This window comes from Eretmochelys imbricata, chromosome 6, assembly GCF_965152235.1.
Source record: "Eretmochelys imbricata isolate rEreImb1 chromosome 6, rEreImb1.hap1, whole genome shotgun sequence".
Lineage (NCBI taxonomy): Eukaryota > Metazoa > Chordata > Testudines > Cheloniidae > Eretmochelys > Eretmochelys imbricata.
Genome location: NC_135577.1, coordinates 88,053,476 through 88,066,369, shown reverse-complemented (window position 1 = coordinate 88,066,369; position 12,894 = coordinate 88,053,476). Strand labels below are relative to the sequence as shown.

The 12,894-nt window shown below is 42.8% G+C and overlaps 2 protein-coding genes across 12 annotated transcripts in view; both read left to right on the top strand.

Moving 5' to 3' along the window:
* Positions 1-12,894, top strand: part of SLC25A21 (solute carrier family 25 member 21) — a 408,519-nt gene that overhangs the window by 44,246 nt on the left and 351,379 nt on the right. The window lies entirely within an intron of this gene.
* LOC144265978 (uncharacterized) lies at positions 10,546-12,137 on the top strand. The gene is made up of 2 exons (XM_077819093.1): positions 10,546-10,998; positions 11,573-12,137. The coding sequence occupies exons 1-2, from the start codon at positions 10,614-10,616 to the stop codon at positions 12,091-12,093; spliced, it is 906 nt and encodes a 301-aa protein (XP_077675219.1). The 5' UTR covers positions 10,546-10,613; the 3' UTR covers positions 12,094-12,137.

The following is a 12,894-nucleotide window of genomic DNA, read 5'->3' as shown; positions in this document are numbered from 1 at the left end:
AACACCTTGATCCTTAGGGATATTGGGTCATAGTCTGACCTAGTGTCAGCCGGTGCAACTCCATTGACTTAAATTTCTGAATTTGGCCTAATCTATAGATTTTCAGGGTTGTAATATCTACACAATACTCAATAATTTTACTCTTGAGGAGCTGTTATAATGAGGTAAAAATTAGCTAGCTTTCTCTCCTTCCTGCCTTTTCTGTGCCTTGGACTTAAGCAGTGCTTAACTGTGCTCTCTGCTGGCCGTTGCTTGAGCTTTTTGTTCATTTCATATGCATTGCCAGACTTCTCTGTAGCACTCCAGTAACGAGGAGGAGGAAGAGTACCAGAAAGGACACACATTCTGAAGCCATGCATCATGGGAACCTTCAGCAGCACTGCTTGTCTAGACTCACAACTCGTTATGAATTCTGAGCCTCCTCTCCTAGTCAGGATGTTACCAAGGAAGAAAAGAATTCAAGTGTGAGATCAGCTTGTCCCTACACCACACATTACCTGTTTTGGTTTGGTAGTAAGTTTAATACAATATTTAGTGGTTGAGGTGATGATATATAGCAGGATGGCCATGACCCAGCATGTCAGACTGTCAAGAACAATTGATACTCTTCAGCTGAATTGGTGTACTGTTCCCAGGGTGAGAAGTCCACCTTTAGTATATACACAGTTGCACGGCTGTGGCAGTTGGGGCAAGTAATGCACAATCTGTGCAGTCTCCCTCATCCAACCAATGAAATTACTGCACACAAATTAATGGTAGAGTAAGGGTTGTGATTGGTTGAGTTACCTCTAATATCACAATGGTTTTTCTAGGACTCTTGGAATTGCATAGATACAGGACTAAGTTGTACACTACATGGATATAATTTATAAAGTCAAAATGACTGAGAACTTAAAAGTATGTGTTTCCCAGAGTTTGTTTCCCAGAGCTGTCCCTTTTTTAGAGGCACAACCACCTAATTGTTACCCCACATAGGTGTTACTCTCACCATCTCTGATCAACTGTCATAACTGGAACAAATTATTAAACAATCCATTTGTAAGCACCTAGAAGATAATAAGGTTATAACGAATAGACAGCATGTATCTTTCAAGAACTAATCATGCCAAACCAACCTAATTTCCTTCTTTGACAGCATTACTGGATAGGGGAGAAGCTGCAGATGTGCTATACCGTGATTTCAGTAAGGCTTTTGACACAGTCCCACATGACATTCTCATAAGCAAACTAGGGAAATGTGATCTAGATTAAATTACTTTAAAATAAAGTGAGTACACATTTGGTTGAAAGACCATATCCAAAGAGTATTTATCAATGAATCTCTGTCAAACTGGAAAGATGTATCTAGTGGGGTCCAGCAGGGGTCAATCCTAGGTCTGGTACTATTCAATATTTTCATTAGTGACTTGGATAATGAAGTGGATGGTGTGCTTATAAAATCTGTGCATGACACCAAGCTAGGAGGGGTTGCAAGCACTTTGGAGGACAGGATTAGAATTCAAAACAACCTTGACAAATTAGAGAAGTATATGAAACCAACAAGATGAAATTCAATAAAGACAAGTGCAGAGTACTACACTTAGGAAGAAAAAAAATCAAATGCATAACTGCAAAATGGGGAATAACTAACTAGGCAGTAGTTCTTCTGAAAAAGATCTGTGGTTTACAGTGAATCACAAATTGAGTGAGTCAACTTGACGTAGTTGCACAAAAGGCTAATAAAATTCTGGGGTGTGTTAATAGGGTTTCATACATAAGATATGGGAGGCAACTGTACCACTCTACTCGGCACCGGTAAGGCCTCACCTTGAGTTCTGTGTCCAGTTCTGGGCATCATCGTGCTTTAGGAAAGATGTGAATAAACTAGAGAGAGTTAGGAGGAGAACAAAAAATTACGAATGGTTTAGAAAACCTGATCTATGAGGAAAGCATGATAAAATCTAGGCATGTTTAGTCTTGAGAACAGGAGACTGAGGGGGACCTGAGAACAGTCTTCAAATATGTTAAGGGCAGTTATAAAGAGGCAGAACAAGAAATAAAGGGTTTAATCTGCAGAAAGGGAGATTTAGGTTACATATTAGGGAAAACTCTCTAACTACCAGGATAGTTAAGTACTGGAATAGGCTTCAAAGGAAGGCTGTGGAATCCCCATCACTGGCGGGTTTTTTTTTCTGTAGAATAGGTTAGACAAATATAGTCAGGTATGGTATAGGTTTACTTGGTCCTGCCTCTGCAAAAGGGGGTGGACTTGATGACCTCTCAAGCTGCCTTCCAGCCCTGCATTTATATTATTCAAACTGCCACAGGGCCTTTGGACTCCAACATTTCTTCTGATTCTCACAGACAATATGAGTGAGTGAGGAAGACAAATGTGCATGTTGTGCTGGGAGAGTTGTTGATTTGTGTGGGGTGTGTTCTGTGATGAGGGGCTGTGTGAGTTTCGGGTTATTGTGTGCATGGTTTTATGGGGGGTTGTGCTGGTTCCGTTGATTTGTGTAGGTGGCAATGAGGTGCATGGGTGTGGCACTTGGGCCAAGTAATCCACCACCTGTGCACTCTCCCTCATACAACCAATTAAACTGTTGCATGGAAATTACCTGTAGAGTAAGGGTGGTGATTGGTTGAGTTACCTCTGATGGCATGGTATAGATACATGCCTTACTTTTGCAGTATGCTGCATGGGTGTAATTTGTAAAGTCACTTAAAACTTAAAAAATGGATGGTAATAGACCACAAAAGCCAGTGATGATTGATCCTGGGATAGTCTGAACAAAAAGAGCTCTCGACCATACTTCTAGCTGTTTCTATCGCTTCACACTGAGGGCACGTCTACACTACAGTTGGGATCAACGCTCTGAGATCAATCCACTGGCAGTCGGTTTAGCGTGTCTAGTAAAGACCCACCAAATTGACTGCAGATCACTCTCCAGTCGACCCCTGTACTCTACCCCCGACGAGAAGAGTAAGCTAAGTCAACGGGAGATTTTCTCCCATCTACCCCCCCCCCCACGGTATAGACTCCGCGGTAACTCGACCTAAGGTACGTCGACTCCAGCTATGTTATTCATGTAGCTGGAGTTGCGTAGGGTAGGTCGACTTACTGCGGTAGTGTACGCATAGCCTGACTCTACAGATATTTTAGGCTTTTGAGTGACATAGAGTGACATTCTTGTTTGAACGGTTTTGTGTTATAAACAAAGATGCAACATTTTCATATAATATTAGTAAACTACTGAGTTATTAGCAGATCAAGGAAAGGTGTGGGATTAGCACACATAATGTGGTATGCGTAACCTTGGTTGTTTAAAGTTCTTTTCCTTTTAAAATACTGTGCCTGTTTAGATCACTAATGTATTTTAATTGTTTCCATCTTTCAAAATATGTCTAGCGGGTTCAGTTTTTAGTTGTTGTTAGACAAATAAACCAGTATTAGATGCAGTGCTTTCTTCCTTTCAAACATAGTTTCAAATTATTGCTTAATGTGGTTTGAAGATTTTGCCAGAATATTCCCCCAGATCCTACTTTTGTATGAGGGTGGTTGATTACATCTATTTTTTTTTTCCAGTTTACAAATGCCAATATATTCAGAAGAATGCAAACCCTGGGACCATTTGTCATCACACTTTGATTGTAGTTCATTTAATTATTGTATGTAGGAGGAAAAGCAAACAATTAGATGTCTGAGGGGGGATACAGTGGAGTGTCAGGGCATGCTAAGCATTATTATTGCATCACATAGTTGTACAACCTTTGATTTTTTTCCCCACTGCCTTTAACGCTTACCTGCCTGGATTTGGAAGATACACATCTGCAAAAAGACTTTGTTTAAAATATGTTAAAACATAAATATGGAGTACTCCTGAAACAAAATTAAATTAACAATAGTTCTGGGCTTTTGGGTGTGTGTGGCGGGGAGAATTAAAGCCCTCCCATGGGGGATGGGATGGTAGTAATTGCATCCTCCTTAAATAATAAGAAAAGTCAGAGGAAAATTAGGGTCCAAAATAAAGAACTCCAAACCCTCTCCCAGCAATATTTAGACAAGACAATTGAAACTCCAATTTAGAACCATTTATGGTGTCTTTCACTTTATTTTGCTTTCTAGGGTAGGCTCTAGAGCAGTGATACTCAGACTGAGGCTCGCGAGAGCCGCAGGTGGCTCTTTAGTGTGTCCCCTGCAGCTCTTTGCCTCACGTGATATTAAAACACTGTGTGATTTCATTATTAACCAATCAAGATTCTTTTACTATGTTATTAACCAATTATAGTTGATAAAATAATACTTGGCCAGTCATTTTGCCATAAGAATAATATATATAGTAAATGAAACAATGAATTCACACTACTGTGGCTCTTTTGGGTAATGCTGATCTCTAATTTGGCTCCTGAACCACTGAGATCTGAGTATCACTGCTCTAGAACATGACAATTCTATCTAGGTAGGGCAACATACCTCCATGTCTGATACTGGAGGAAGAGAAGACATGGAGGGTTAAGTGAAAAGAGAAGGGCTAGTGTAAAGTGGTGAGGTGGCCTCTACTCCTCATCCACAAAGGAAAGCTGTACAACACCTTCAAAAGACAAGCCTGGGAGCTTAAATTCATAATTTTCCTAGACACTAAAAATCATGGACTGAATAGACACACTGGATTTTCCCCGACTTTTGACTGCAGAGATACTAACTGCCCACTTCACCTGGAATAGTTTCTTGCAAAATGTGTTAATTTCAGATGCTAAACCAACTGTTTCACCTTGTATTTAGCTGTGCCACTCTGAGTACATTTCCCAGACCTGAAGAAGAGGTCTGTGTAAGCTCAAAAGCTGGTCTCTCTCACCAACAGAAGCTGGTCCAATAAAACATATTACCTCCCCGACTTTGCTGCCAGTGGGCATTTTCAACTAATTCTTAATTCATAGTTAAGGCTAGAGTTTGGTGGTGGCCTCTTCTGCAAAAATCCAGTTCAGTTGGGACCATTACCAAAGGTTCTGTCCTTGTCCCCTGTAGCTCTGCCAAAGCTCCTTTGCTTTGACATAGCACTGTTCCATGTCCTGGACATATCCCTTCTTCACTTGCTCTGCAATCCACTTGTAGATCTTGATGTTCTGATGACTGTTGTTCAGATGGGACTGGACAAGCTCCTTTCCTCAGAGGAAAAGGAAGTTAAGGACCTCCTGATGGGATCACACAGAAGCACAGGGCATGGCTGCTATAATGTGTATGCTACTCCGGGTTTGGGATCTTGTCACAAACTAGAATTGCAAATGTGTACATTTGTCTGTATGCCAGCAATTAAATGGGGAGGTGACATCTGCTCAGAATAACCCTGGAGCAGTAGAGGGCATGCAGGCCAATCCAGAAGTGAAGCAATGTACTCTAGGATAATAGTGAGAAGGGCTGCCAGAAGCAGCATAGTTAGTCTGAAATAGAGATGTGTCTACTAGAACCTCATACTGTATAATTATTCTGGAATATTTATGTCACTTCCAAAGCAAATTGAAGTGGGATAAGATAAATTGAAAAAAGAACTTGTGTGTGTAGAGGCGAATACCATCTGGTCCTCGTGACTTATTACTGTTTATCAGTTTGTTCCAAAACCTCCTCTAATGACACCTCAATTTGTGACAGTTCCTCAGATTTGTCACCTAAAAAGAATGGCTCAGGTTGGGGAATCTCCCTCGCATCCTGAGCCACAAAGAAGTCAAAGAATACAAATAATTCATTTAGTTTCTCCACAATGGCTTTATCGTCCTTGAGTGCTCCTTTAGCATCTCAATCATCCAGAGGCCCCACTGGTTGTTTAGCAGGCTTCCTGCTTCTGATGTACTTTAAAAAACGTTTTGCTATTACTTTTTGAGTCTTTGGCTAGCTGTTCTTCAAATTCTTTTTTGGCCTTCCTAATTATATTTTTACATTTCATTTGCCAGAGTTTATGCTCCTTTCTATTTTCCTCAGTAGGATTTAACTTCCACTTTTTAAAGGATGCCTTTTTGTCTCTCACTGCTTCTTTTACTTTGTTGTTTAGCCAGAGTGGCATTGGCCTATCTACATTGTGATGGGGTTCCATTCAAATTTAAAAATATGCACTATAATAAAAATTATAGTTTTAAAAGTTAAAATACGAAATTCATTTCAGGTAGGCATCTTGGAAGGAGGAGGGTTTTCAGAAGACACTTTTATGACTATAGTGATAGTGTCTATCAGCATGTCCAGGCACTTAAAATGACTTTAGGGGGAGGGATAGCTCAGTGGTTTGAGCACTGGCCTGCTAAACCCAGGGTTGTGAGTTCAATCCTTGAGGGGGCCATTTAGGGATCTGGGGCAAAAATTGGGGATTGGTCCTGCTTTGAGCAGGGGGTTGGACTAGATGACCTCCTGAGGTCCCTTCCAACCCTGATATTCTATGAATCTGTGTGGAAAGTTTACCTAGAATGACTATTAGATTTCTCCCGGTTAATAGTCAAGATTTCTTAAAATAGTTTTTGACGCTTGTGTGTTTGGTGGGAGGTCAGGGGAGGTAGGAGAAAAAGTGGTTTTCTCTTCTTCAGACATGTTAGATGTTTTACTGGATGGTGATGGATATTTTTCAGGTGTACAGTAGCTATTTAGAACTTACTGCTTTGGATACATGTGTCACAGATCTGGACAGGTACTCCTTTCTAGCCACTCACTGGACTGCTCTGAAAGGAATCCAAGCTTCTGTGTTCCCTGGATTCCTAGGTATGTTAAGCTTATGGAGCATCAGCAGACTGCAGGCTCTCTTTCTTCCCTTGGCTTCTCTGGCATATTTCTTACCCACTTACTCTGTCTGCGACCCTATCATGGAAACATAGTCCTGCAGCCCATGTACCTTAGGCTCCTAGGACCGGTGCTGAACCCAAAGACACCCCCATTGCTTAAATGCATCCTGTCCTAGAACTCTACCCCAAAGGTATGGAGCATGTGGTTACAATTTAACTTTCTCCAGACACATGCAGTGGATGAGAAGTATTTAACACAGAGAGAGAAAGGTACTTTGCAGAGAGTCCAACATCTTAATGCTCTTTTACTTAATCATATAAAGCACAAGAGTACAGATGATACAAAACAATAAACTTCTAACACCATTGTACCTCACTAGCTCACCCTTTCCTTGTGAGACCATCTGGGTCCAGGCATGAAGGCAGGCTCCCCATGCTGGGTGGTTTCTCCTTCATGTATTGGCAAAAATGGCCCTGGAGCAGAACAGTTTCTGTTCTTTGAAAACCTTTTAGCCCCTTCTGTCAGGTGATATCCTTGCCATCCACCTGTATGAGCACAAACCTCTGCCAGGTGACTTTGTTGCCAAGGCGACCTCTCCCCTGCTAAACCTGTTCCCCTGGTTGGGAGCCAGTCTGTTATCTAGAGCAGTTACATTTCAATAGTCAAAGCATTTTAAGTCAATGACTCTTTTGTTATTCTTTTGCCGCCAGCCTTTGTATCTCAACCCAACGTGGAGGAAAAAAGACCATAAAGAAAGCAAAAGGCTGCACATTTAGAATGGAGTTTGAAGCTTGGTAATAATACACAGAGTTAATAATCTTACACAGAATTCATACCTTGTACAGACATTCCCAAATAGTCATAACATTTAAGTCAGTGCAGAGAAGTTCTGGCTTGAGCCAACTGAAAGGCTCCACCATGTTGACTGCTGGTCAACAGAAACTCTGAGAACTTCCTGTGCTTGCCAGCCATGCAGGCCATTGTCCTATTCTAAAAAGTAAGCCCCTCACCTCTAGCACCCACAGAATGCCAGAGAAGACATTTTATGGTCATGCTTTTTCCAGGCCAATCACCTCTGCTGAAAAGCCTTTCTCTTACTATACCAATCTCAATCCATCTGTCTTGTATGTTTGAGATTCTGGACACAAAATCTTGCTGGCCTCACTCGCACAATTCCCCTTAGCTTCAGTGGGAGTCTTGTGAGAGGAAGGTGAGCAAGATTTAACCTGGTGTCTTGCAGGGTACGGTCTGGATCTAATGTAAGCCCTGATCCTGCAGTCAAATTACATGGGCATATGCTTATATCCAGAGCAGTTCCACTGAAGTGAATGACGCTGCTTATGGATGCAAGAGTCTGACTGCACAAATCTGATTGCAGGATTGGGGGCTTAAATTGTAAGCCTCTCGGAGCAGGGGTTGTGTCCTCTTTTACATACCTGGCAAGCTTTAGGCACTAAGCAAATAGTTACTAAAATGGGAATTGTAAACTTGGGAATAATGTTTATTGAGACTCTGACATATTCAGGCCTGATCCAGCACTCATTAAAGCAAATGGGGAGACTTCCATTCGCTTCAGTGGAGGTTAGATCAGCTCTTCAGTGCATAAGTGGTGTTTTCCTTGGTTCAAGGAACATCTGTCAGCTGGGATGGAATTGTAAACATGCCTTGGCCTGAACCCATCTTCCCTGCACTTATCCCGAGTGATGGGTATTCTGTTTTGTTTTTTTTAAAAGACAAATAAAAGCAATCTCTGTCCAGAAGCTGACCCAGAACATGCCTCTCCAGTCATGGCTTTTCAGAGGTATTATGCTTGCTCAGGCTGTGTAACCCCAAGTGAGGAAATGGCCTTCCCTGGGAATCATGACTTTCATAGCATGGGAGGTATTTGCATAAGCTGTCATTTTCCATCTCTGCCCCCTGCTTTTGAGAACTGCACAGCTCCTGACCAAGGAGTAGGAATACTTTAGCAGTTTTTTGGCTTTCCCCTAGAGCTTCGGTTAGCTATAAAGCTTGCATCTGTTGTCTTCTGAGGCTTGTGCAGCCTGGAAGGCATGGATATTTAATTCTGGATCAGGTCACTAATTTGAGGGATAGAACAATTTTGAGCATTACTTTTAAACTTTGAAGAAACTTATGTCTAGTTTGTATTTTGTTGTTACGGTAGTGAGAAGCTCTGGACTCAGCCAGGCCAAAGAAAAGATGGGGTAAAAACCTACATAAAGATCTATTTCATGTTGCCTTTAAAGTTCCCTACATGGAAAGAATATGTATAAATTTGCACAGATTTTGGTCCATGTTCTTCAGCAGCTCAGAAGAATTGCCAAGAGATAAATGTAAACTTAAACTTGAGGGAGCAAGGAATACTTCTGCACAGTTGCATCAAATATACTCGGCTCTCTCCCCAAGACTTTAATATTTAAAATTAAAGAAGTTTCCTTCTTGTGTGCATGCATGGGTTTTTTTTGCTGTCTACCATTCACACATATCTCCTTTGAAACTTTGCATCTATTTCTCTAACAGTTTTTTTCTTCTCCCTACTAGGCAAACATTTTGTTTTGCTGCTGTTCTAATGCTGCCATAGCCAAAGCGACTGCCTTTCATGACTTCTGTTTCTTAACTATTATTGTTACATTTTTTGGCATTCTTAAAAAAATTTCTGGGAATTTAATTGTGATCGCAGACTGCCTTGCACTCCAGAAATTGCTGCTTCTTTGCTTGAGGACATACTAACGTGTTTGAAAACTAGGAAGAGCTCATACGAGATACACATTGATTCTGTTGCTGATCTCAGTTACACTTGTTTCAGTGTAATTTCCTTTGTGTTACTGAAGATTATTCCTGTGTAAGTGAGATCAGAATCAGACCATGATTTTTTGGTATGATTACAGCAAAGTAACAGCATTTGATTATTGTTTTGCATATTAATATGAGTGAAGGATTTAAAATATCTTTTTTGTGTTTCTGCATATAATGTCATTTTGTTAGCGATGGGCAAAATCTAAACCCCATAGATCCAAATATCCTCAAACTTTCAGGAAGTTCACATCTAAACTTTCTGTCTGAGAGGGAGCTATCAACTAACTGTAGATTTGGCAAAATGCAGGTGTTTTTTTATAATTTTGATGGATAATATTGATTTTCATTTTTAAATTTTATCAATTTAAATTTTCACAGTTGTGGGAAATTGGGGGTGGGGAGACAGTAATTACTGAATGACAGCAGACATTCAGGTTTCAGAGTAGCAGCCATGTTAGTCTGTATTCACAAAAAGAAAAGGAGTACTTTTCATTGGATGCTGTAGCTCACGAAAGCTTATGCTCAAATAAATTTGTTAGTTTCTAAGCTCTGGTCTACACTAGGACTTTAGGTCGAATTTAGCAGCGTTAAATCGATGTAAACCTGCACCCATCCACACGATGAAGCCCTTTATTTCGACTTAAAGGGCTCTTAAAATCGATTTCCTTACTCCACCCCTGACAAGTGGATTAGCGCTTAAATCGGCCTTGCCGGCTTGAATTTGGGGTACTGTGGACACAATTTGACGGTATTGGCCTCCGGGAGCTATCCCAGAGTGCTCCATTGTGACCTCTCCGGACAGCACTCTCAACTCAGATGCACTGGCCAGGTAGACAGGAAAAGAATGCGAACTTTTGAATCTTATTTCCTGTTTGGCCAGCGTGGCAAGCTGCTGGTGACCATGCAGAGCTCATCAGCAGAGGTGACCATGATGGAGTCCCAGAATCGCAAAAGAGCTCCAACATGGACCGAACGGGAGGTACGGGATCTGATCGCTGTATGGGGAGAGGAATCCGTACTATCAGAACTCCATTCCAGTTTTCGAAATGCCAAAACCTTTGTCAAAATCTCCCAGGGCATGAAGGACAGAGGCCATAACAGGGACCCGAAGCAGTGCCGCGTGAAACTTAAGGGGCTGAGGCAAGCCTACCAGAAAACCAGAGAGGTGAATGGCCGCTCCGGGTCAGAGCCCCAAACATGCCGCTTCTATGATGAGCTGCATGCCATTTTAGGGGGTTCAGCCACCACTACCCCAGCTGTGTTGTTTGACTCCTTCAATGGAGATGGAGGCTACACGGAAGCAGGTTTTGGGGACGAAGAAGAAGATAGCTCACAGCAAGCAAGCAGAGAAACCGGTTTTCCCGACAGCCAGGAACTGTTTCTCACCCTGGACCTGGAGCCAGTACCCCCTGAACCCACCCAAGGCTGCTTCCTGGACCCGGCAGGTGGAGAAGGGACCTCCGGTGAGTGTACCTTTTAAAATACTATACATGGTTTAAAAGCAAGCATGTGAAAGGATTACTTTGCCCTGGCATTCGTGGCTCTCCTGGATGTACTCCCAAAGCCTTTGCAAAAGGTTTCTGGGGAGGGCAGCCTTATTGCGTCCTTCATGGTAGGACACTTTACCACTCCAGGCCAGTAACACTTACTCGGGAATCATTGTACAACAAAGCATTGAAGTGTATGTTTGCTGGTGTTCAAACAACATCCGTTCTTTATCTCTCTGTGTTATCCTCAGGAGAGAGAGATATAATTCATGGTCACCTGGTGGAAATAGAGTGCTTTTCTTCAGGGGACACTCAGAGGAGCCCGTTCCTGCTGGGCTGTTTGCCTGTGGCTAAACAGAAATGTTCCCCGCTGTTAGCCACGGGGAGGGGGGTAGCCACACGGTGGGGGAAGGCAAAATGTGACCTTGTAACGAAAGCACATGTGCTATGTATGTAATGTTAACAGCAAGGTTTACCCTGAAAGAGTGTAGCCACTGTTTTATAAAATGTGTCTTTTTAAATACCGCTGTCCCTTTTTTTTTCCCACCAGCTGCATGTGTTTCAATGATCACAGGATCTTCTCCTTCCCAGAGGCTAGTGAAGATTAGAAAGAAAAAAAAACTCACTCGAGATGAAATGTTCTCCGAGCTCATGCTGTCCTCCCACACTGACAGAGCACAGACGAATGCATGGAGGCAAATAATGTCAGAGTGCAGGAAAGCACAAAATGACCGGGAGGAGAGGTGGCGGGCTGAAGAGAGTAAGTGGCGGGCTGAAGACAGGGCTGAAGCTCAAATGTGGCAGCAGCGTGATGAGAGGAGGCAGGATTCAATGCTGAGGCTGCTGGAGGACCAAACCAGTATGCTCCAGTGTATGACTGAGCTGCAGCAAAGGCAGCTGGAGCACAGACTGCCACTACAGCCCCTGTGTAACCAACCGCCCTCCTCCCCAAGTTCCATAGCCTCCACACCCAGACGCCCAAGAATGTGGTGGGGGGGCCACCGGCCAACCAGCCACTCCACTACAGAGGATTGCCCAAAAAGAAGAAGGCTGGCATTCAATAAATTTTAAAGTTGTAAACTTTTAAAGCGCTGTGTGGCATTTTCCTTCCCTCCTCCACCACCCCTCCTGGGCTACCTTGGTAGTCATCCCCCTATTTGTGTGATGAATGAATAAAGAATGCATGAATCTGAAGCAACAATGACTTTATTGCCTCTGAAAGCTGTAATCAAAGGGAGGAGAGGAGGGTGGTTAGCTTACAGGGAAGTAGAGTGAACCAAGGGGCGGGGGGGTTTCATCAAGGAGAAACAAACAGAACTTTCACACTGTAGCCTGTCCAGTCATGAAACTGGTTTTCAAAGCTTCTCTGATGCGTACCGCGCCCTTCTGTGCTCTTCTAACCGCCCTGGTGTCTGGCTGCGCGTAACCAGCAGCCAGGCGATTTGCCTCAACCTCCCACCCCGCCATAAATGTCTCCCCCTTACTCTCACAGATACTGTGGAGCACACAGCAAGCAGTAATAACAGTGGGAATATTGGTTTCGCTGAGGTCTAAGCGAGTCAGTGAACTGCGCCAGCGCGCCTTTAAACGTCCAAATGCACATTCTACCACCATTCTGCACTTGCTCAGCCTGTAGTTGAACAGCTCCTGACTACTGTCCAGGCTGCCTGTGTACGGCTTCATGAGCCATGGCATTAAGGGGTAGGCTGGGTCCCCAAGGATAACTATAGGCATTTCAACGTCCCCAACAGTTATTTTCTGGTCTGGGAATAAAGTCCCTTCCTGCAGCTTTTGAAACAGACCAGAGTTCCTGAAGATGCGAGCGTCATGTACCTTTCCCGGCCATCCCACGCTGATGTTGGTGAAACGTCC

Bases quoted from the DNA above. Each gene is read 5' to 3' on its own strand.
- LOC144265978 (XM_077819093.1), top strand. From the start codon at position 10,614: ATGAAGGACAGAGGCCATAACAGGGACCCGAAGCAGTGCCGCGTGAAA. The intron at 10,999-11,572 runs GTGAGTGTACCT...TTTTCCCACCAG, and splicing joins AGGTGGAGAAGGGACCTCCG to CTGCATGTGTTTCAATGATC.